Source organism: Phallusia mammillata, chromosome 2, assembly GCF_965637545.1.
Source record: "Phallusia mammillata chromosome 2, kaPhaMamm4.hap1.1, whole genome shotgun sequence".
Classification (NCBI taxonomy): Eukaryota; Metazoa; Chordata; class Ascidiacea; order Phlebobranchia; family Ascidiidae; genus Phallusia; species Phallusia mammillata.
The window spans coordinates 14,778,341-14,803,424 of record NC_137253.1 but is presented as its reverse complement, the minus strand read 5'-3'; the positions used below and the strand labels follow the sequence as shown (position 1 = coordinate 14,803,424).

Here is a 25,084-nt window from a genome sequence, read left to right as displayed (position 1 = left end):
GTGGTGTATCAAATGTGTGTTTCTTGAAGTACCAAATAGCTTTAGGCTAATGACTATTGCTTGCTCTGAATGAGATTTTGGTAACATCTGGGCTGTTTTAAACTATTGATGTATGTTTAAATAACTTTTTTGCAGCTTTTACATTCTTCAGTATTAGTTTAATGGTAAATAGGTTATTCACCAATTTCAAATTTTGCCCACTCTGCATATGTCACAAGTGTTGAAGCGTAGAATGCAAAAGCACTCAGTCACTAAAGTATGTTATGACAACGGAACTGTTTTAGATACAGATATGCTCAAGGTAGGGTAGCGATTCAGTGGGTATATTGGCTTGTTAATTATTGATTGAGTCGCCCGTTCCACCAGCCGCTTTCTCAGAGCATAACGCGTTAGTACGTTCCCCACGATCGATGTCGACCCACTTGACAATATGCCGTTGCGAACATCAGACAGACACGCACACCCCATCAGGTCAATCATGTTCGTTGAATGCTAGCTAACACTCTTTCACGTCTCATGGGCATGGCACAAATGCAATGGCAGTTGCTTATCGATTTGATATTTTGTTGTCAAATAGGCCGATTGCAAGATCTAAAACCTTCGTGTTTAAGAGTGGTACAGATAGCCTACACCCATTTTTGAAGAGACTTGAAGTTATTGGCTTTGTGATTGTCAGGTGTTGGTAGCGCAAAAGCTTCGTGTTTGCGTTGAATTTAAACAGCTTTTTACCCGACCAGTCGATAATCAAATTTAACATTTGCCAAATAACACAATAAGTTCGAATGGCATGAAGCTCCAGGACAAGGCGCAATGCAATGGCGACAAAACTGTTGGGTATGCATTGAAAGAAGTTTCAACAATCAATAACCTGGTTACGGGAACGACCAGGTATAGAAAGAATTTAATTGGTCATTACCAACGCTATGTATCGATTCCCCAACACAAAACTATACCAGAATATTTTGGTTTGAAAGTCAATTCTTTATAATATTTATATGTATATATATATATATTTTTTGCAAAATATTTTCATGCCTGGAATGTGTGTTCTACCCTGTGCTCTGTGTGTGTGTTTCACCCCATAAATAGAGTTCCGCAAGCTCGTAATCGTTTTTTTTAAACAAAGCAAGGCTGCAATATATTTCTTTTGTCTTTATTTTGTAAATTACAATGACTAGCATCCACACCAAAGACAAATATCCGCACCCTTTCATATTCGAATGTGAAAAGTGCTGTAAAAAAGAGTTACACTTGTATGTTTTAAAATGTTTTTGGTACGTAGTTGAATTTGATTGATTTCATGCTAACGTTGTCGCTTTATGGTAATACCTACCTTAAAAAGTCAGCAGCCCTTGACATGACGTGTTCGAATTCCATGAATGAAATTTGCATGTCATCATCCATCTCAGCTTCCTCAAGAACCTGAATTAAAAAGAACCGAACAGTATTAAACAAATTCGGCCATTGCCTGGATGAATAGTTTAGTCGACGTGTACGTGTTTGTATCTCAATAGGTCTGTACCCAATTAGTTAAGGTTTTACAACACAAACAGGTAAACTGTATCGAAATAAAAAAAGAATAAACAACCTTGTCAACTACAAGGGCCACTTCTGTGTCGTTGAGTTTTTCTCTCGTAAGCCGACGAATTGTCCATTCCAAGTCACTTGAATTGATAAATTGGTCATCATCTGCATCTAAAGTGGCAAACAGTATCATACTGTTACAGGTTAGGCAACTTGTAAGTTCTAAATGCGCAGGTTAACTGGGAAACGCCTATTTTTTATGAATGTAGGCTATGTTGAAATGGTTCGTTTTTTGTGCTTTAAATTTGAGAGACTGGTGGAATTAACAATCGCCGCAACTACAAGACAGATGTTTCCCCCTAATCTTTTTAACTTTAGGATATGACCCATTTTGTTGTAAGCGCGGTAAAACTATACTCTTTACACTTTTCAGCATTACTTCGACCTGCTTCTTTATTAAACCAATTTATAAACAGAAAAGTATACAAGACGTTGGACCACGCGAGCTTTAGTATAAATATAACCATAAGCTTTATTTGGGCTTACTTTAAAATAAAACGTTTACACACGGGTTTGTACTTTCGAGTTTGGGCCCCGCCTAATTCTGTACTGCATCCTCAACATGCTACAACCTAAAATGGGTACTGTACCGTAAATTTTAAAGGCATAGAACGCTTTGACATCTCGAGGGGCTTGTTCACTGAACACACTAAACATATTTAGAAAGTTCTGGAAGTTCATCAGACCACTGCCGTTTTCCGAGAACACTTGAATTATTCTGTCCGCAAACGGGTTGTCCTGTAAAAAACGGTTTGGTACATTTAATTGAATGGCTGATTTGGTCACATTGGACTTGGTTTTCGATTTGCTTATTGCCGGTGTTGCAAACTAGTTTCTACAGTAACATTAGGTTCTCTAAGAAGCGAGTTGACACCGTAACATTCAGGGTAGAGTGGAAAATGAATTTGAGGAAATAAAATGTTTTGCATTTTTGTCGGTTTTGTGTGCGATCAGAAGACTGAAAGATTACCCTAATCCAGTGTTTCTCAACCTTTCGTGGACCGTAGCCCCCTAAAAGTAACTTTTGGGCCTCGTGGCCCCCTTCAAGTAACCCTGTACTACCCGTGCCCCCCTTGAAAAATGTAAATGACAATCTCGTGTTGGAATTCGGTACTAATTTCGGCTTTCAAAAGGTCGAATAAACTAAACAAGAATCCGTAATCGTGAAAAACCTAAATATAGACAAATAGTATGTGAAATTGTCGATTAAATCAGGGAATAAAGTTAAAAAGAAAATGGTTTTTAGTGGGTGTTTCTGGTGAATCTACACCCGAGCCCCCCTGGTTAAGAACCACTGCCCTAATCACACATCACAAAACGCTTTGTACGGATAATGATTGTCATTGATTTAATATTGGTTTTGCGTACCAAACTATTTCAAACCTATTTTGCCGAAATAGTAACGTTGAAAATATTTTGCACAGTACGTTTTAGGCTTTGATTACATTTACCATAACCTTTACGTTCGGTCAACTTGATCTGATTAACGTGTTGTTGTCATTTACCTGTTTAACTTACAGAGAAATTAAAAGTCACCACTTTACCTTAAGTTCAGGCATTCTTTCAACAACATTGGGCGGTAGTAGAATATCAGTAGTTTTATTTCCTGTCATGTTGTGAGGAACCAACAGTGGATTAAGTTCGCGAAAACGTTTGTGCAATCTGCATTTTTACAGCAATCTGTTATGTTAGTTATTGAACAAACCGAACAATAAAGGATGCTTTATTAGTCGGACACTGCTAGAAAATTAACGTTGTGGACAAAACAGTTCAATTATTACCTTGAATTCTAGATTAGCTGACGCTTATGACGCAATAAAGCACATAATTTTGTCGGGACATGGCTTTTCAAAAAGTAAACAAATCGTTACATTGCGCGCATGTTACGTTAAATTTATGTGCAGTTTTTACATAATGTATGTGTGTTTACTTACCGAAGTATCTCCTTTGTGGTGAAATATGTGCAGTCCTAGCAGATAGAGGTAAAAAACAGCACAATAAACGTAAGATAATCCGTGACTCATCCAATTTGACCTATTCTTACCTGATAGCGGTCTAATTGCTCTTGTGTAAATGCAGCCTGTTTATTGCCCATGATATCTCCATTAAATGCTTCATTTCCGACATGTCACAACGATATACAAATAACCTTCTGTTTTCTGAAATAAGTATAGGTAAAATACCGTTCTGCTCCAAAAGCAACAACTCGAAAAGTGTATTCATTACAGCCATCGAATGTTTTTAAAAAAATACAGCAAAAGCGTTACAATTTTGTATGTTTTAAAAGCTAAATGCGATTACTGACGTACCTTACACATTTAAACAATTTCTAGTTCTTTATACGACATCTCTGCAGATCAGCATTACACATCGTCACCTGTTTACCAAAGAAGATAATATTTGACAGGATTTTTGACGCAAATTGATATTGATTTGATTAATTAAAACGGACGAATTTTACAATCGATAAACGGGTCACTGACGTGAAGACCATCCGTGCTTACATGTTTGGCCAGTTTGTACGGACTTGTTTGCTAGGCCGAACATATTCATTTAAAGCTATATTTACTAAAAGTGGATTATATGAAAATTTTGTTTAGAAAAGAGTTAATATTTAAACATAAACCGGTAAATAGAAATGATGGGCACGACTTTGCCCAGGGCCTGGAAAGCAACTAACGAAAGATCATTACACGGTATCATGATCTACATTTTACACAGCAATTTTGGTATAGGCTACTATTGCACTATTGTTTTAATCATGGAGTAAAAATGCTGAGAAAATTTGGGAAAAAGTAAGAAATACAAGAAAACAAAGACTGAATTATACAATAGAGGGCTAAACTGAATTATGTGGGATGGCCTGATGACAGTATTGGCCTGATACCCGATGCTATTATATGTGGGTACCCTCGTACCCGGCGATATTGGCCAATTACCGAGCTCAAAAGCTTTTATACACCATCAAGGCAAACATGCTGCTGCTACTAGTAAAACAGAAAGTTAACACAGACTTTAACCTATTCGTCATTGCAACAAAGTTGCGTTTGTTTCGTAATAGGACTTTCGCTTCATGCCCCCAAGCGCGAAACGTTACGAATGTTCCATCTGTTCAAACGGCAACTTAATGATTTTGTTCGAGTAATTTAATATGCAGGTAAACGAAAAATTTTCGCGCAAAAGAAAAAAACGATTTATACATGATTTCAAAACTACAGATTTGTAGAAAGTTAAACGAAGCTGACTTGCCGCTGCGTTACACCACGATTGGAAGTTTACAGAGTCACAAACTCCTTGGGGTAACAGATTAGCTACATACCGCCAGGGTTGCCAACCCGTCCCTATTTTTTTAAGATGTGTCCTTTTTTAAACGGCTATGTCTTAGAACAATTTATTATCCTTATTTCCACGAAATGTTCTTATGCTGAACAAATACAAGTCAAATACGTGCCACATGTAAAAGTAAAACCTTGACTTGAGCTGTCGTGATATGCACGATGTTTTTTGCTGCAAACAAGGAGTTGCTTGAACGGATTGTTTCTGACAAAAAATCACGTGTGGTATGCTAAAGTTAAATGCAAAGATTTGTTCTAAAACGTTTGTTTCGTTTCGTAAAAATTTTTTTGTTTGTCCTTAGTTTGGGGTCCATGCCAATGGCAACCCTGCCTGTAGCTTTAACGCTTGTCATGACTGTGTCACATAGATGAAATATTTTAATTATTTATTTCGTCAATTTACAACCAAAACCGGAAGTTGTAAGTAGCACCAGCAAGTAACACGACCGGGAAAGTAAAAATATAGTGCTAATGTATCGTTGACACAATCTAAACCAGTGGTTCCCAAACAGGGCCCATGGCCCCCCAGGGGGGCCACGAGCTGTGTTCCGGGGGGGCCACGGGCGTAGATTCACAAGAAACACCCACTAAAAGACATTTTCACTTTAACTTTTTTCCCAAAATTAATCGACTATTTTACATATTATTTGGTTATAGTGAGGTTTATCACGCTCATTTACTCTATTAGACCTGTTTAAGGCCAAAATTAATACCGCATTCCAACGCGAGATTGCTATCTACATTTTAAGGGGGCCACAGGTCCTACAACCTACATGGTAACTTGAAGGGGGCCACGAGGCCAAAAAGTTACTTTAAGGGGGCCACGGTCCACGAAAGGTTGGGAACCACTGATCTAAACTAACAATTTTGCACAATTGCAAACTCATAGTTTTAAAGCAAATGATCCTTTTTTGTAAGATCACTAAAGCGTCGTTTATCAGTTATCGAATCCCTGTTCTTTTCGTGGAAAAATCGGGAAAAAAAATTGCAACAAAAAAATCTTTTCGGTGTTTTGGGTCCACAAAAAATATTAATGGATTGATGAACTTTTCCCACTCGTATGTTTGCTAAACCGACAAGAAATACCCAATTAATCGTGCATTTTTTGTATTTCACAACATGTGGTCTAATGAGATCGAAACGAAAAACAAATGCCAGATGATGCTAAACAAGTGAAGAAGGTGACGTTTAAGCTGATACAACGAACCGTTATACGGTCAGCAACGACACTTTTGCCTAAAATCTGTTTCAGTTTAAATCCAATGCGTTCAATCTTATGCCAAAAAAGTTACGATTTAGGCCAGATATTTGTTTTAACTTTAAAAGACAATGTTTTGCACCAGTACAATCCATTTTCACCAATAGTGACATTTATGTAAATAATTGATTTCAAAAAAATACAGAAGATATTGTCACAAACAAAGGTTTTTTCAATTGCTACAAAACAAAGACGTCAAAATATGCCGCAGAGGGAAAAACGTAAAAAAAAACTTTCAAAACTTTTCTCGAACGAAATTTCTCAAACCGACTGAAAGCAAAACCTTTCTTTACAGCACCGCGGGACTGTCACGTGACGTTTGATTACGTACCAACGCATTTCTAGCAGCGAGCGTTCGTTTAACCGGAAAAGCAAGCGACACTACAAAGCAGGGACTTTACAAAACATTGAACGTAGTACGAGAAGGACATAGGCAACATGTAGAGTGGGCAGGTTTGCATGCACAGTGAGATTCTACTGCGGTGACGGTGATGACGCAATCCACTAGGTTGAACACTGAAAAATGAATAGGTCAGGATAGCACTTGCGAACTTAATAGGTGATGCGAAGTTTTGCCGACAAGTCATGGAACAATAAACACCCAAAAAGGTTGGTTAGATACTTTTGCTACATCAATGTTTACATAACATTTGTTTACTACTCGAACCAATAACGTCGCTGTACAGTTCCAACAAAGCTGGTTTAATTAATAGGTAACACGGAAAACTAGCAGAAAAGGTAAACACTGCGATTAATGATCATACTGCAAAAAATATTTAGCGAAACACTGATCACCATGGCAACAAACATACTACGCAGAAGCACAGTGGCATGCCTATTTACAGAGAAAAGCCATGATTGCAAAGTAATAGTACTGAAATGTTCGCGCGTCTAGGTATATGACGTCACAACTTCAGGTTAACTCAGCAGCGCCGCGTAGCGAACAAAAATGTGGCAACCGGCGTGTCCTTGTCCGCCGTCGTCGGGATACAAATCACAAAGGAAGATCAGGAAAAGAAAACGTACGATATAATGAACACAAACACTCTATTTTTAACCGAAAAGTGATAAATACTGAACTGATAGTACAAGAGTTAAAGTAGGTGCAGTTGTAGAGGCGACATAAAATCGACGGCGGACTTAAAACAGTAGATGAAGATTTGTGGGACTTTGTATCGACTGTGGCTGTCATTTAACACTCCGCGGCGAAAGAAAACAGAACTAATAACGTGAAGATTCGGTGACTTTTGTCTGTTGAAAAGAAACATGATGGTTTTAAGTTGATCAAGTGCTTTTGTAAAAGGATGCAGGAACCTCTATACTGATTCTTTCCACGCGTTTCCATGCCACCATTTTTACAGCGGTTTACTAATGTACGAGACGCCATGCTGCGCCAAAAATGTACAAACAGAGATCAAGGAACACCAGTGGTGCGATTGGTAAACAAAAGCACGATAGATAAGTTTATGCTTATTACACGAAAATAAGTCTTATAATAGCTGATTCCAACTGATTTTCAAACACAATACTACAGCGTACAGTCTTTGACAAACATTCAGAGCTGGCCAATTGAATCAAATGTAGTAGCTGCGCTTATGGAAAAAATATCGCTATTACAAAGTATCGCAAGCGTAATTCCTGCAAAAATATCCCTTACCTTAGAACTCAATCTTACAAGCTTCCATGGTCTCATCATGCATCATAACTTTGCTCCCGCTCGCCACCAAGTGAATGTTTTCGGCTTGCATCTCACGGTGTTGTTTGTCATACCTTAAAAACAAGCGGCCACAAATTTAATACCGCGCACACGCCAACAGTACGAATCCATTTGAACATAAAGTCGTTAATTCGTCCTTCGAATTATTACAACGTAAGCACTGCTGACAGTTTACACTGGTTTAGTACAAAGAAACATTATTGAAGGGTTTAGGTGGCAGCAATAAATGACGATGTACCTAAAAAGTGTTCAGTCAATGCGGCAAGTACTCAGTTTTGAATGTTAAAATAGAAAAAAAAAACGTTTTGCAGTCATATGGACATTATAGAAACAGAGACACTGAAGAGCAAAATGTCATGAAGTCAGAAGTTAACTTACCACTGCACAAGAGCGGGTGAATTGTGAGTAGGAATTACAGTAACATTCATTCCGTCTTGTCCTGGCACCGAAGCACTCGGAATCTCCCAGCTCTTCTTGCCTTCCAGTAGAGCATCCAAGACTTCTACGTTAGGTTCGTCATTGCTGGCGTCCATACCACTAACTACGTAATACCTGTTGATGTGAATACATTTAAACACAAATTTCTACATATGGAAGTCAACCAAAGAAAATTTACAAAACATCAGGGTCGTTACGGTTTACATCTGTATATTTTGTAATCTTGTTTCTTAGGACTATTGAAATGGACCTTCCAACACGGCTTGATGTGTTTGGCAATTGTGAGAGATGGAGATCAACAGATGTGCTTATTGTCAAGGGTTTCGGGGTACTCTTTAACTCTAAATGTTGTCATGGTTTTATGTAATACTGTGTTACAAGTTTACTTGGCTCTCAATCGCTTGAAGAAGTCAACGTTGACAAAGTTCTTGTTGCCATGGTGAGGGATGTACGTCAAATCCATATAGAAAGGATGAGAGTCTACTTTCTTCGTTGCTGTAAAATAATAAACAACGATTGTTGTTTGTGGTTAATTGGAAAACCCTTTTTGACTTACTTTGGGAATAAAAGTCGTACAACCTAATTACCTTGCAGCAGCATATTACCATAATACTAGATTTAAACTATTTAAAACGCCCATTATTTTACAAAAAATACTTACTAAACGCTCAAACCAAATAAATACAATCCGCCATTCTAATGCGATTTTATCTTGACTATATCAATAAGGATATCTCTAAATAACGAAAGGAAATTTTTCCATTGAAGAGTTTGACCCATAATGATGTAGCAAAATAAGTACTTACCGGCTGATGTATTTCGCTTAGTGACTTTCACTGGTCGTGATTTGTCCTGTGCCATCATCGGATCTTCCTTACGTACGGGGATAAAATCCTCATCGAAGTCGACCTCGCCCTCCCTTAACTCGTTGGCAGTAAACTCGCATGCAAACGGGTTGCTATGGAAACCGGACGTTGCTTGGTCCACTTCTACCAAACAACATAAACAAATAAATTTAATTTGAATATCCCTTCAGTAAACAGCAGCGCTTTACAAAACCCAGTTGGTCAAATAGTTCGGGATTATATTGTGCAATGTAGGGTCGACGAATGTACCTTTAAGCACTTCACAACAACAAAACATGGAGGTAAAAATATCTGCAGTACCTGGTCGATCCGTGGAAGAATGAAGATCTTGCATTCCATGATCCGCAACATCCACCAGCAAGTCTTCCTCCGGGCGGGACGATTGTGTGCCAATAGAGGGTGAAACATCCGGAGACTAAATATCAGAAACAAAACAAAGGTCATTGAACTGTCCAAAGTACAAAAAGAGTATAGGTACTAAATAAAATCACTGCCATCACCTAATTGGATATAATATGCATTAAAAGATAAAATTAGGCGTCTTAACGAACTGTCAGTGGGTAAGGGTAGCAGATTGTTTTGGTATTGTTATCGATTTACATATTGTTATCGATTTACATCACCGCCTGTGGGTTACCTAATTTATCAATTTCATGACATTACTACTCGATTTCTTACCTTTTGTCCAGACTGCATCGATGCTTCGTCGCCTGGGAAAAAAAGGGAAAATTAGAAAACAGACATGCCGATCGACCAAAAGTTATTGATTTTTTTTTTGACGTAAACTAATTTGAAAGCAATGGCCAAGACATGTTTTGTGCCCCTACATGGGTTTGTATTCACGTTAGTTGCATTGGTGGACGAAAAACACAAAACAGCCATCACAAAATAATTGGGGGAAGCAACCCGGTGATACACCAAACGGCCGTTACAAAATTGCCACTAAAATCCGTTTGTATTTTTCAACATAGCGAAAACATTAAAACACAATGTTTAGGGTTTCCAGTGTTTTACTTTATACGGCCTTTAATGTCATAACACCATACATCCTTACAAAACACTTTAAACGAAATTTAAGCATTGTATTATCTTGGATCGGTGGTATTCTGCAGTTAGTTTTAACAACCAAGCAAAAGCACGCCCGGAATAGACCGTAGTTTTGACATACCGTATTTTCACGAACATAAGGCGCATTTTAAATCCTTTTTTTCCTCATAAATTGGTCTTGCGCCTTATAAGCCGGTGCGCCTAATGTATGGATCAACTAGTGCTTTATTGCCTACACACCGATACTATTATTATATAAATAAACCACCGTCTTACACAACAAACTACGGCAAAAGCAACTAGCAACTGTGATATTCACTAGACTCATTTTTTCTTTTGCTCATTGTACTATTGTGACTTGCTTACATTTATTACGTAACAAGTAAACTTTTATAACCCATACTCCTTAAAATACGTTGCGTTCGAAAGCCCGGTGCGCCTTATGTATGAACAAAAAACTAAAGCAATTTATTGACAGTGCGCCTTATAATGGGGTGCGCTTAATGGTCCGTAAAATACGGTAATCATCTCAACATTGTACAGTGTTTTTATGTTCAAAAAATCTAAACTTACTCGTCATAAGTTGGTCGAACATAGAATCACTGATGGACATGATTGGTGCACGATCGAAATTGCTGCCCAGGTATTCCTTGTCCGCTTCCGAGGCTAAAAATAAAACAATGATTTTCATCACTATGTTAAGAAACAGATGTAAACAAAAAAGACTTCTAACTGTCTAATGTACAAGAAGAGTAAAGCTACAAAATAAAATCACTACTACACCCCAATTAGGTATAATATGCAATAAAAGATAAAATAGGGTGTCTTAACGAACTGTCAGTGGGTTGGGGTATCAGAGGCTGAATAACAATGATTTTCATCATTATATTAGGAAACAGATGTAGGAAGCGTCGTAATGATGCAATACAACCTCAGTACAAGTAAAACCGCCTCATATGATTAAAGCATAGCGGAAAATAGCAGTGGAGTCACTATGCCTGTCATGGAAAATGTTTCCTTTGACTCTTGACGTGCAGAAAAGCCACAGACGCGACACTACGTCACAAGCACGTGACTCTGCTTACGTAAGCACCTCGTGTCGCCTTTCGTCGGCATCTGAACGGCTAACCCGACAGGGCCCATTAAAAATTAATTCAGGATCGTTACGTGAGGTGGAAGGAAATCTATAATTCATGAAGGTTCGACTGTTGTCGCGACCAACATGTTTCAAAACAGCAGAAGTAATGGCAAGCGCAAACTAAGCACAATGTATTGTAGTACACGTTGGAGTAACAAATATTGCAACATGGAAACAAACCGCTAAGATGTGCAGTAACGTTGTTATTTTTTGAGACAGATGTTGCAAAACTGAGGTTAAACCCAGCTTACACAAGTTTCGGCAAAAAATCAATCAAAAACTTGGAAATAGGGTGATGTGATGCAAGCGATACGCTGAATGTTAAAAGCATTACTCGTCTCGTATCGACCCAGAAAGTGTCACTGAAACAGCATTTAATGCAAAATACATGCCCAAAGACTCTCAAATACCTTGCCTTCGTGTGGTTGCTTCGTTGATAGTGAAAAAATTTGATAATCATGACAAACAAGGTCTTGTTATTTGTTTTGTACCAAAAATATTTGACGAATGTGAAATATGCGTTCATTACAACCGTTTAATAGGTCCATGATTACTGTAGCAATGTCATTCGCGTTCGTTACTATAGCAACACCTTTCGCATTTATATACGATTTCGAAGATGGAATCAATCTAAAAGTTTTTACCTTCGTTTGTCGGTGGATTGTCGTTGGCATGAAGTGAGCCCATGTCCTGGTCAAACTGATCAAAGTTAATGTCAGGAACTCTGGTGGCCCATTGTTCCTCCAGGTCAGACGGTGGCAAAGGAGATGACTTCACTTGGTCCGCGGTCTCCGGGACTTCCCGTGGAGTTTCTTCCACATTTTCCTCTTTTACTTCCTCTTCTTCAGCATCTTTACCCTCTGACCAGGCGCTCACGGGAGCAGAGTCCTGGTATTTTCCAGCTAAACCTAACCAAAAACAAAAATGGAATTTGGGTTTTCCAGTGGCAAGTTTCCAAGTTTAAAAAAATTCTCGTTGGCAAACAAAACTATAACACGATGTTGTTACAGTTCATGATAAAAACAATGAAATCATTTTAGCCACAAAAACTTTTTTATTGACCCTTGATAAACAAGTGCTGTATGTGTGAGATTAAATCTTATTGTGTAAGGTGCATACATGTCAAATATGCTGACTGCGGTAGAAACACAAGAAATCTATAACGGTCATTATTCTACTTCTTTGGCTGCCAAGTTCTTACCTATTTTTAATGTTTCACAATCACAAAATATTTTCAGTATTTACGACGTAAACATTTCCATATTTTTGACAACATTTACTTTGTTATTTAATGGAGCAAAATTACGAGGTCGCAATAGTTTTTTTTTGCTTTTTATGATTGTCCAAATAGGAGCAACTAATGAGCAACACCCGATTTTGCTGAAGTTTAGAAATACCTTCTAAAAAGGCATTGGCGCTTGTAAAATGCCTGTGGTCACAAACTACATGCCAAAACCTTCATTTTTACCACTTGAAGATACTTCAACATTCAAGTACCAGGCTTAATTGGTAGTCCATGAACTTTATTCTAATCGTGTGGTCCCTATACAGGCGTTAAAAGATGACGACATGACGATAAGCACTCTTTGTTGACATTAAATTTCGCACAGAAATGGCTTCATACCATTGCCCGGCTGCTTTAAAGCGCATGTTACTCATTAAAATTTATAACCCGACAGGTGTAAGAGTGCTGAACATCTTGTTGTATTTGGAAAAGTTGATCTCAAAGTACGATAACTTGCACTACACATTCAATTTGAAAAACACATTCAATTGAAAAGGTATCAATGCATTGGTTTGCTACGTTTCTATACCAAGCTATTTCTACCTGTTTCCTGCCTGAATTTAGTGTCATTTATGTTGAACAAATACATTACCTTTCATTTCCCTTTTCCATCCATCGGACTCGTCCACGACCTGTGATTCGTTGCCATTGTCGTCCAACTGACTAATGGGAATGGATGGTTGTTCTTGGTCATCAGGTAAGACCAACGACTGAAAGTCTGGAAGCAATAGAAATACACGTCCTTAATTTTACTGATTGTGTATTTCACGAAAACAACAAATCACTATGTCAAAAACAGAACAAGCTTGGTATTTAGTGACTAAATTTTAGTCAAATGTAAAAACTTTTACCTGGAATGCTAGACAGGGCGTGAGATTCGGGAAGGAGGTCTGATGATTTCAATTCCTCAGCTTCTACAATCAAAATGTGAAATATAACAAATAGTGGACAATTAATTACAGATTTAAAAACATAGCCTTGCTGATTAAATCCGACATCTTCACTATTTAAAAGCGGTACATATGTGAAAATAATTTTCACTGGACCACCCGTTAAGTATGTATGACCAAACGATCAAAGGTATTAAACTAAACCAAACAAAAAACAATACAAACCTAAACTAATCTTATAACAATACCAACCTGTTGTGACACCGGCGCTGATGCTTCCTCCCATGCTGGGAATGTTGTAAGCTGAATCAAGGTCAGCGGTACTGATTGGTGATTCAATGACAGCTTGTTTGGATGCACTGCTTGAACTGAGGCCGAAATCTCCATCAGTTGGAGCCAGCTCCTCCTGTGTAACCAATGGAAAACTTCAAAGACATACAGTTATCATAAATAGAGTCAAGAAAACACATTGTTTTATTTTGATTGAGATAGAATGAGTTTTAAACCACTAAAATGATACTGATGTTGAAACTTTGTGCTTGTCCGATCAAATTTGTACATTATTGCAATGCCCTTTTGCATTTGGTCCACAGATTTTAGGGCAAAAAAAAAAACGATTATTGACTACATTGTGTCAGTTAGATGCACAAAGTACACAACCAGAGCAAACTATGTAAACAAACCAACCTTTTCCAGTGATTTATCCATGATGTCTTGTTCTACGTCTAAAAAGTTGACAATATCACCTCGGTTTCGAATATCATTGTCATCGATATTGTCGGCGTGTTCGGTTGGTGTGGATAGGCCGCTCGAAATTGGCGTGTCACTGCAGTTAACAACGCCAGTTTAAGGTGCAGAAACATTATGTCATTGTCAAGTTCTCGTAACTCTTAGCAGGCGAAAAATTAGAACTAAAATCCATAAAAATTTCGTTGAAGGGTGTTTCTAATTTTTCTGTCATTAGGGAATCAAAAATTTCTCAGGATTAGATCATAATTCATATTTTAGTGTTTTTTCGGCGAGCACAGAAGTTTCTATGCACCTCATAGCATCGTCCCGGCCAGTTTTGTTGTTGTCGTTGCGCTGAAGGTCAAGGTGGTGAGCAGCGTTGTCTATGACGTCTGACATGCCAGTGTCTGGGGAATTAAAGATGACAAGCTGATTTTTTACTACAAAACTGTTGTATATTATTATTTTTTTTTCAAAACCAACTTGAACCAAATAGGCTGAAACAACAAATATGTGACATAATGTTTTAACCCGTTCATTTCAACAAAATATTGGTGGTGTGTCATTTGACCAAAATGCTTAGATATGTTTTATCTTTCAACAGTTTTAAAGTCAAATTTGAACAAATTTACTAAATTTACCTGTTCCTTGAGCTTCGTAACTTCCAAGATCTGAAGTAGGTGAAGTGTCAGTGATCATAGATTGAGGATCTGATGGATATGGAGTAGGATGCCATTCTTTGTCATCATATCTTCCATTAGACTCATCTTCTTCATCGTCATCAGGATAATAATCCTCATCATATACTTCATATGAGCTTTGCTTCATCTCTGGGATCACCACAGGAGTGTTGGCATCAAATGTGACAGATTGGTTTTCACAGTCACGAGCGCATTCGACTGGCGAAAGAGATTGATCCACTATGTTTTCTGATTCAGATGGTTTTATATCAAGATGTCTTTCTTCAAGGGCTTTCTGCTCATCTGGGATGGAATAAGATGCAGCTTCAGAAGCAAAATCATCCTTCCCAACCTCATCATGTGTTTCCACATCCAAATATTCTTTCCCCATGTCATGTTGTTTTTCTGCCTCTTCAGGTTGATGGGTCGACATGGAAGGAACACCACTGACACTCTCCGATTCTAAAGCACTGAAAGAATCCTCAGGCTCTGGATGTTTTTCATACTGCTCGGATTGCTCCAACTGTTCATGTTTAGTTTGCACATCTGCAAGATCAGTGGAATGGTCATCACACAAGTTGACATGGTCTTCCTCAGTAACTTGATGAAAATAATCCTTGGCCTCTTCTTCATGTGACAACTCAGTGTGAAACTGTTTTTCAGTCGAAAGTTCTTCCTGTTTCGAAGCAGCTTCATCATCTTCTACATCTTGAGCAACATCTTCCTTTTTATCTTCAGTTTGACTGCTCAATTGTGCATCCACATCACCACCAGCCAAATCCGACTCCTTGTCACCAGTAATGGGAGCATCCTCTTGCTGAAAGTATTTTTCATCGAATTTATAGTTCTCTTCAGTTGGAGAAGTTGTTTCTTTGTCCTCTATTTTTTGCACTTCCTCTGCCTCCAGTGTTTCTGCAGAAACTTCCTTGTTTTCACTATCGTCAACGACTTCAAGGTCACCATTACCATGAGTCTCAACTGCATCCTTGACAGGGACGTTTTCTGCTAAACTTCCTGGTTGTTGGATTAAATCACCTTCTTGATTGTTTGAAAGTGACCTAGATTCATAATTAATGATTTCAAAATCATCACCAACATTTTCTTTTGCTGCTAACTCAGCACTTTCTTTTGGTTCTTCTTCCTTCGCCACTTCTGGTGTAGCAGGATGCCCTTCGACAACAGTTTCTCCATGCACTTCAGCAGCAATGACACCAGCTTGACTGATATCACTCGTTTCATGCTCATGTTTTTCCACCGGAATGTCTTCTTCTTCTTTGGGCAAGTTTTCAGTTGACAAGTTGTCAACCTTATCCTGTGATATTTCAGTTGCCTTGGTATCTTCTTCTTCAAGTTTAATCCCAGACACATCTGAATGCTCTAGTTTTGGTTCTTTTTGATCAACATCCTTCTCACCATAGCGGTCATCATGGACATTCAGGTACTCTGCAACATTTGCAGCTTTTTCATCAGGTAAACCTACACTCTCTGTTGGCTCTTTTTTTTCAATGGTCACTTCGTTAAAGTTTGCTTGTTTGTCTACAGTAACATCAACCGACACATGAGCAACATCCACAAACTGACCATCGTGTACACCATCCTGACCCTCGGGAGATGGTCTCTTTGGCAAGTTTTGGCCTTCACTAACTTTTTCCGGCTGTTTTTCCTCTTTCAGCTTGGAGAAAGCATCAGTCAGATCTTCAGGAGGGGTTAGTGGTGGCTCTAAAGGCTTGGCAGCCTTCTGTTTCGCATCCTCCTTCTTCTTGGCCTCCTTAGCAATTTTATCCTTGCTGGGTGATACTCTGCCCTTGATTGAAACAGGGGCATCCAGTTTCTTAGGTGCTTTTACTGGAGTTGTTCTGCTTGACACTTTGGCAGCAGGTTTCGTGGCCAACTTTGACTTTGTATCAGAACTTTTACTAGCAGCTATTTTACTTGTGGTTTGTTTTGCGTGGACCCTGGCCTCTGCCTTTGCATGCACCGGACCAGGTTTCGGCTTTCCTACTGCCGATTTGGTCTTGGCAGCGGATTCTGATGAAGCAGGTTTCTCAGGCTTTGTGCGTTTTCCAGCTGGTTTAACAAACCCTGTTGCTGCTTCACGTTTTGCTCTTGTGGCTCCTGTGTCTGGGGCCTTAGTCGGCTTTTTGGCAGGCAGTGTCTTCTTAGGTGCAGTTGTGGTGGTTTTTATAGATTTGGCTGAAGAGCTGTGAGATCCAGATGTTGTCTTGGCAGTCGCCGAACCAGGAGCAGTGGTTCTGCTTGATGTGTGGGATGTTGCTTTGCTATTCAAAGTGTTGGTGTGAACTTTTGACTGAATTCCTGGCTTGGCAGAAGTTTGTGCAGAGCGTGGTGGTTTTACTGGAGACTGAGCAGCTGCATCCAAAAGAAAAATCAGTTGAATAGAGCCACAAACACTAGTTGTAAATCACACTAAAATTTAACAGTTGGATCAAAGCATATTTGTTTTCAATCTGCTAAATCGATTATTATTCAAAAACAGACAAACCTTTTTGTTTAGTCAGCAGCGCCTCAGTGGGTGAGGGCATTGAGAGGAATGCACAGTCTTTCATTTTTTCCAGACCTTGGAAGATTTTATCCTATAAAGCAGAAGGCAAGTTCAAAATCATAAAAACATTGCATTAAAAATCCTAAACATACAAAACAATATGTGACCCATTCAAGATAGAGAGCCATATTGAATAAGAAGCTTCAATAGTAATGCAAAATAAAAAGAGTTTCAGTTTTGTTTTGTCAACTTTTTATTTGAAGCAAAACCACACACCAACCAAATAGTAAAAAGCACAACAAAAACAGTAGTTAACCAAACCGGACAAACAATTTAACAGTGTTTTGCTTACTTGAGAAGCATTGCCTGGAAATAGGACTCTGATGATTCTTTCTGTGGGAGAAGCTGGGTGCCAGACAAGAAGACAGCAGATCGATGCCAGGTCTGATAACAATGCTTCACTCTCACTTTTTGAACCAAGCGTCACCTAAAAAATTTCATGTTGGGGTATGATAAATATGCTGCCACGCAGTGAAGTTCTACAGTTTTGGCATACATGAGAGTGTGGAATTTCCCTGTACCACTGCCTTACTCAGTAAAATCAAATGGCTGAACCAAATCAAAAGTAAGTCAGAGTTACCAATTTTTTTCACAGCGGGCCAGATAATGTTAAACATGAAGGGTCACGAATCATACAAGCCCCAATGCAGCAGTTTATAAAACTGGCATACTACAATCTTATTTGGAGACAGGGCTACTGTCAATTAGTAACATTAGGTACAGTACTAAGAGCCTTGTCTGCCCACAATACTTGTTTATTCCATCACAATTAACAAAAGCAAGCCATATATTCCTACACAATAACGAAAGCACAATCACTTTTAGTCCTGTCTGTGGTTTAGCAAACTGCCTTGCCCTGTGTAATTAGTTGAAATTAACCCTTCATGTTGTTTGCTGGAACTTGAGCTAATTTTTCAATTTTAATTTTTTCAATGTTTTGAAAGCAAACTTAATGCAAAAACATTAACTTACCCCTGTTTTGCCAGTTTCAGAGGTTTTTCCGTTGCATCCCCATTTCTCTTTGATGTATTTCAATTCAGCGCTTCCCACTTCTGGGCTAATCACATAAATATCCAACTTTCCCAACCACACTTTATAATAAACTGTGATAGGTTCTGGAACTTGATTCCTTGTCAATGGAAGAATGTTCAAACCAAGACCCTGAACGAAAATTAGTTTGACTAAAATCCTAGAAGTTTGTACGATTAAAAAATTGTCAGGCTTATCCAAGTTATCAGTCTGTTCATAACTGTTTGTACAAATATAAAAAATAGTTTGACTTGCTTTGCTGAGACGAAGAGTGTCCTGGACAACACTGGTTGTCTTAATGTTGAGATGTTGGGCAACACTTTCACTATTGACACCATTGAGCTCATCTGCCTCATTTGAGTTTTTCCGCAATGCAGTTTCCGCAAATTTTTCTGGAATGTTCATGTAGAAGGAACCAAGGTTTGGTGATATCAGACAAGATTCCATTTTCTAAGGTAAAGAGCAATGGTTACATACATATAGGTTACATACAGAAATTAAAACAAAGCTGACAGTTTTGTGTATTGTGTACTGAAAAATGTTTGAAAAAAACTGTACATTTTATGTTCATACTGTAAACATTATTATGTTGGGCTAAACATTATTTCATTGCGTGTTTTTTCTGAAAAAACAAGCTAGTTTTCTGCTCTAAATAAGTATAACTCCATTCTAATCAACAACTGAAGGCGATAACAAACAATCCAACTAAAATATTTTGCCTTTTTCTTTACATGTTATGTAGAAACCAAACAATGTGTACAACATAGCACAAACATATTTTACCTTGTATTCATCTGTTGTGTTATCCATGGGCAATCGAAGTTGTTTTTCCTGTAGTTTTCTCAAAAGAAAGCTGTTTAGTCCAGTCAAACAGTCACTGCCGAGATGCGTAGCAATCATACAATCAACGGTTTCCAAGTGACTTGTTAATCTCCAGAACCATGGGCTGCAAAACCACATTACAGTGTTAAGTTTAACAAAATCTTACAAAATATGCAACCAAACTACCTTGACAATGACCCTCCATTGATTAGAATGTTGAAACCATTAACTGCCATGAACATTGAGTCACCAGTTCCAGCAGGGAAAATATACATGCATGGTTTGCGAATTTTCAGGTATCCAACCTGAGGTGGTGGATGAAGTTGGGTGAATATGTTGTCAACCTGAAATTACATGAAAAATTGGCCTTTACAAAGATAGAAAAAATATGGTCACACATCTTACATACACAATAAAGTGTAAAAAATAGAAGCACATTAAGTATCCCAATCTGTACAGCTACAGGGATAAGCAAAATGTACTAAAATTGACATAAACTGGAGGTTGTAAAAAATGGAATGATATATATTTGGTTGAAATATTTTGTATGCAGTATATTTCAACCTGTTCACTGGAAGTAGGGTTGTATAAGATTTTAAAAATTACACATAATTTTATTCTTGACTAAAACATTCAATCATTTGCTTGGAAATCTCAAGCACAAACAGCAGTGGCATTTCATCACAATCAGGCCAGTCATAGATAAACAACAGCCATGGGAATTGGGGATTTTCTAACTGCAGTGGCTATAAGTTAAGACTGCCAAGTGCTTGTAGCTCACCACACAGCGGCAACTGTGTCAAAAGAAATGAGATGGACCCCAAGGGAGGCTGGGCCCAGAAGCAACAGAAGGCAAGGCAGTGGTGAACTGTCTGGAATAATTGATTTACACCAGCTCAGCCTACTCTGTCCTGTTGTGGGAATAGCAGTATTGATGGCCACATCAGAAATAGGACTATGAACTACAGTTTCGTGCAAAGCACGGAAAAGTTAATTTACAGTCAATTAACTGAAATTAACAGAAAGACACATTGTGGGCTTTTCTTGATCAAGCTATGAAATTGTGATCTTTAAAAGGGTATAAGGAGGTATTTATCAATAATACAAACATGTAAATTTCAATACATTATACTAAAGTTATTTACACATTTTAAGTGTTATAACTGTTCAAAGCGTTTAGACATATCCAAAAAATACAGATGCCATAGCATATTGTTTCCGAAAACCTGTTGCTCTCAACACAACTAGAATGGAAAATATTCTGTTTCTTTCATGCTTTTAAATCATTAAACATATTAAACCATTTGCCTTACTAAATCAATCTTCACTCAGGCCATTGAAGGCAATGTTTAATTAATCACAACAAGCTGGAGATTGATTTACTTTATTTGGGACTTCCACTGTGAAGGCTTTTAATTTGATTCTAATCATGGCTTTGTGCATCAATAAATCAATTGTAATGAATTAAATGAAGCAGAAAGTAAGGAAGAGGGCCACTGGACACAAGCTGTTGACACACTTAATCTCTTAATGAATGGTTTTTGAAACAAAAGGGGGAAAGTAGATTGGGGAAAACTGAATGAAATGGTTCAACATTTGTGTTTTTAGAACAAGTTAATCTGCACAATGAACAATCATTCAGGTGTAAACTTTTGCATACAATCAACACTCAGCAATACCATGTTTGTAAAAATGTAACTTACTTGGTCACCGATCACATCTTCAAGGTATTCACCAAATTTATTCAGACCCTTTCCAGCAGAACTGGCTTGGCCTGGACTGCCCCCATTCAAATTTTGACTAAGGGTGTCTAAACATAAAATAGACGTTTTAATTTAACTACAAATGCTTTAAGTACTAAAACATATAATTGAAAAAATGTATGTTGACCAAATTGGTAATCACTGTAAAAGTATTTTAAAATTTAGGACATTTTTACATACTTTTAGATGACGAGCACAGTATTACCTGTCATTTTATTGTTAAAAGGGTCAAAAAACTTTAATTCCAGTGAAGATTTCTCTGTAAGTTCTTTGCTGTTATTCCACAGTGCAGCTTTATTGCAACTTATTGTCAGTTCAATTGTCTCTCCAGGTCGGGAGAGGGCTGTGGCTACTTTTGGATCTGCAAACAAAACATGTTGAAACAGACTTACCTCTTACCACACAACATGTATCAACTAAAGTATCCTTTATTAACACTCCAAAAACTTGACGAGGTTTTATAAAATTTCACTCATTTAAATGACATAATTGGTCAAAATAGGAAGATTATGTTGACAGCGCTAAACACAATGCATTCGGCCAACATAAAAAATTAAATTGTTGGACATGGTACGGATTTCTTGTGCTTTTTTTACAAATTTAATGACCAATCTTTCAATGTCACCAAGTTAATTTCAACCCAAACCTTCTAAGGCGGGTTCGATGCATCAATAGTTTTAAGTAACAATGGTATCTCCTAAATATAAAGTATATATTTTATGTAACAATGATGATACCCCAACGAAAGTTTTTTGGCTGTCTAATTTGTTTGAACACAGACGAGGCTAAAACCACTACATTACATTCTCGAAATTACACCCTTAACTATGGCTTGAAACTGACTGAGAAAATCATTAGCAAACAACAGTACATGTTTAACATATCACTAACATGTTTTACCATTTGCATGCTTTCAACTTGCATTAAACTCATGTGCACTGACGATAAAAACAAATCTCAAGTAACATAAAAATAAACAGGCAAACTCTAGCACTTAATGCAGGACCTTGATATGACAATACACTCGAATTGTATCACTTGATGCAAACAAACTAAGAAAAATTTCCTTGTCTGTCTTAATGTTAAGTTCAGAAAAAAGCTGAACATCGAATGATAATAATCAATCAGTTCTATCTTTGATTTTTTAGAAACTGTGACGTCATGTTAGCCCTTTAAAAATTGACACAATCAATCCCTGTCTGGTTGCAAGCAACACAGTCACGTAGGTAGACTGGTAGACACAAGACTGGGGGCCTTTCAAAGACAGCTTAGGTAAATGGTGACTCATTGAGGAGCGCCAGGGATAAAAGCACCTATGCATTATAGATGAGCCTTGTGCCAGATGACCTATGAGGCATTACAGGGCCGCATATCCACAGGAAAATAGCTATGGATATCACTTTCACCTGACAGTACAGTAAATGACAATAAATTTATCTGATAAGGTGCAAATTTAGTTAAGTTAATAACATAATTTTAATTACGTTTGGTTTTGAATATGTTCATGTACATAGGGTGTTAAACCAAGGTTAGGGAAACAGACTGGTTTATAGCAATCTTCTGTTCTTTTGAAAAAAAAATTGAATAAAAATTTTCTGGCCCCTAATGCTTTCTCTAACTATTGGCTTTGTAACAAAAGGCTATTTATCTAAATGATACAAAAAAGTAATTTTTCTTCCTATAAAATTGACAAGACACTGAAGTCATATATACCTGATAAAACCAAATGCAGGTCTTGCACAGAATAAATTCCATCCTGCAAGCACCAATCAGCTTTGGAGTCAATTGAATGGCCACCATACACAACAAGTCGACTCTTTGATGGCAACATAAGCAATCGCACTATTTCATTTTTTACAATAAAGCAGGTTGGGTTAACTAGAAGTGTCACTTCCACTTCTGGTGTGCTGTGAAATACTTCACAAAATGGTCCTGTGCAAAAAAAATATTTGTAAAGGGCAGATTATGTGCAGATTTATGGTTTATAAGAAATGCTTACCTAATCCATCAGTATCAGTTGAAATACTGCATTGTGAGTCAAAGGTGGCAAAAAAGTCATCAATCAGCTCCTTGCTTTCAACAGATTGAGACCAGTGCAAAATTCCTGTGACCAATTTTAAATAAAAATTTAAATTTCTACCCACCATCCCAATACCAGCATAATACGTTGTTTTGTCATTAATAAGATACATTGTTTTTATTTTGAATACTTATTTTTTTATTGGTTCTTGTAAGTTTATGTAATTGCAATTTGTAACATGTTTTTTCCCTTACATTTAGACAAAGTTGTGTCAGTCTAGTTATAGTTTAAGTAATAATGATTGGGTAAATTCTAAAAGTATATTGTTACTAACAAATTAGATCATGTCACAAAAGTGCTGACCTGTGGTTACTGTTGTGACAATGTGCTTGACATACTCCACATCATCAAAAGCACCAACAATTGCCAGCAGACGAAGAGTTTCCGCATTAGGAACAGCAGCATCCATAATATTTAAATATTGCGTTAACAAATGTCTGCTACAAAATTATTTTCAGGGCAATGATGCTGGATTTCACTGCCAAAAAACACGAACTAGTATGTCATTACATTTTAACCATGATATTTGTTCAATCAGTAGTGCTCATTAAAGTTGTACACACTTTGAACATCGAAATCATACTTTATTATCAATGACAACCAACCAAGCCATTTTTTAACTGCAGAATGTTAAGCTATTTAGTCACAAATTGCTGAATGATTTTTTGTAAACTCAAAGAGGCATTTAGCAGCAACTGGCTTGTTCTTGGCCAGAAATAAATTCACCAACAAATACAAACTTTTGTTTGACTAATGTAGTGTAATGTTAGTTTTGACCAATTAACAAACAACAAACATATGCAAATTTGGCACTATCTTACTTGTATAAGGATTAACGAGCAGAATTTATTTGTTATAGGTAACTAGTATTTTTTTACCAGCTAACAACATGTACATCCTGTCTGCAGAACATGGCAAATCCCATGCAGGATGAAAATAGCCGGCATGCGCAACCTGTAAGTTTGCATGCAAGACCAATTTTAGCAGGCACAAAGCAAGTAAAAGAGGTCAAGGCAGGACAAGGACAACTAAATGCCTTTCAGCTAAATGCCAAAATTCCTGTGCGCAACCCCTTAAAATCAGTGTGCAATTTTATTTTCCAAAAACAAACTGTGCGTGCAGTTGCCACACTCGGCAAACTGGATGTACATGAAGCCATAAAATTAAATATAACCCCAAGTTTTGTAGGTAGTCAACATCAACCGCCTTTACCACTCCTAACTGTCATTTGATCATATCAGTAAATCTGCGTTTTTAAGGCATCAGTTGAATTCAAAATTATGGTCAGATTATTTACAAATTAGACTTACAAAAATACAAAAACAAATACAGTCGCCTTGGTCAGGTGAAGGTAAATGTAAATGCAATTACTGAATGTTTGTTTGCAGTTCAAATATTTCAAATCACAAAATCGAACAACGTTTTCCTCTACTCCCAGCGCTGGTTTAAAAACACAAATTAATTGTAACCATCAAATTAAGCAAAAATTTTAAGTAACACCAGTAAAACATATATTTAGCAACATAAATGTTTATTACTGGTAATAACAAACAGTAGGACAACAAACTTCCTAAACCCCAAGCAACGAAAATCGCAGTTCTATGTAACGTGTACCTATAGGTATACGTACTACAGGTCAGCAAAACCGGTGCCTCACTTAATTTGTTCGCAACTAATCGCAACCCAAGTCTCATTCATTCGCGGGAGATTGTTCCGCATGACTTGTGTTCGCAAATGTTTTTTGCGACTGACATTTATTTAGAACTTAAAACCCTACAAACATACCAGTAAAACAAAAAATTACTGTTGAAACCCAATAAAAAATTTACAGTATTTTGTTGTGGTGTTATGAACAGTGCT

General features: G+C 37.5%; 2 protein-coding genes across 2 annotated transcripts; both read right to left on the bottom strand.

Annotated features, from left to right (window-relative positions):
- Positions 1-1,137: 1,137 nt before the first annotated feature.
- Positions 1,138-3,976, bottom strand: LOC145212131 (calcium and integrin-binding family member 2-like). Its single transcript, XM_080080167.1, has 8 exons — positions 3,894-3,976; positions 3,629-3,743; positions 3,519-3,553; positions 3,129-3,246; positions 2,175-2,322; positions 1,589-1,695; positions 1,334-1,422; positions 1,138-1,232 (listed from the first exon to the last, which is right to left on the bottom strand). The coding sequence occupies exons 2-8, from the start codon at positions 3,677-3,679 to the stop codon at positions 1,211-1,213; spliced, it is 570 nt and encodes a 189-aa protein (XP_079936293.1). The 5' UTR covers positions 3,680-3,743; positions 3,894-3,976; the 3' UTR covers positions 1,138-1,210.
- Positions 3,977-6,009: 2,033 nt separating this feature from the next.
- On the bottom strand, positions 6,010-23,734 carry LOC145213460 (uncharacterized). The gene is made up of 26 exons (XM_080081744.1): positions 23,528-23,734; positions 23,144-23,248; positions 22,858-23,076; positions 21,350-21,505; positions 21,085-21,191; positions 19,568-19,725; positions 19,343-19,505; positions 18,815-19,009; positions 18,503-18,691; positions 17,823-17,957; positions 17,471-17,561; positions 14,929-17,337; positions 14,601-14,694; positions 14,246-14,384; positions 13,811-13,964; positions 13,520-13,582; positions 13,261-13,386; positions 12,028-12,291; positions 10,819-10,911; positions 9,877-9,908; positions 9,499-9,613; positions 9,139-9,321; positions 8,719-8,827; positions 8,273-8,446; positions 7,835-7,947; positions 6,010-7,428 (listed from the first exon to the last, which is right to left on the bottom strand). The coding sequence occupies exons 1-25, from the start codon at positions 23,631-23,633 to the stop codon at positions 7,836-7,838; spliced, it is 5,691 nt and encodes a 1,896-aa protein (XP_079937870.1). The 5' UTR covers positions 23,634-23,734; the 3' UTR covers positions 6,010-7,428; position 7,835.
- Positions 23,735-25,084: the final 1,350 nt, after the last annotated feature.

What these genes read in the sequence shown, in the direction of transcription:
- LOC145212131 (XM_080080167.1), bottom strand. Translation starts at nt 3,679, where the DNA reads ATGGGCAATAAACAGGCTGCATTTACACAAGAGCAATTAGACCGCTAT. An exon ending in CTATGCCTTTAAAATTTACG is followed by an intron (nt 1,696 to 2,174) that starts GTACAGTACCCA and finishes TTGCCACTTTAG; the next exon opens with ATGCAGATGATGACCAATTT. An exon ending in AGGGCTGCTGACTTTTTAAG is followed by an intron (nt 1,233 to 1,333) that starts GTAGGTATTACC and finishes TCTTTTTTACAG; the next exon opens with CACTTTTCACATTCGAATAT.
- LOC145213460 (XM_080081744.1), bottom strand. Translation starts at nt 23,633, where the DNA reads ATGGATGCTGCTGTTCCTAATGCGGAAACTCTTCGTCTGCTGGCAATT. An exon ending in TTTTAACAATAAAATGACAG is followed by an intron (nt 21,192 to 21,349) that starts GTAATACTGTGC and finishes TTTTATGTTTAG; the next exon opens with ACACCCTTAGTCAAAATTTG. An exon ending in AAGATGTGATCGGTGACCAA is followed by an intron (nt 19,726 to 21,084) that starts GTAAGTTACATT and finishes ATGTAATTTCAG; the next exon opens with GTTGACAACATATTCACCCA.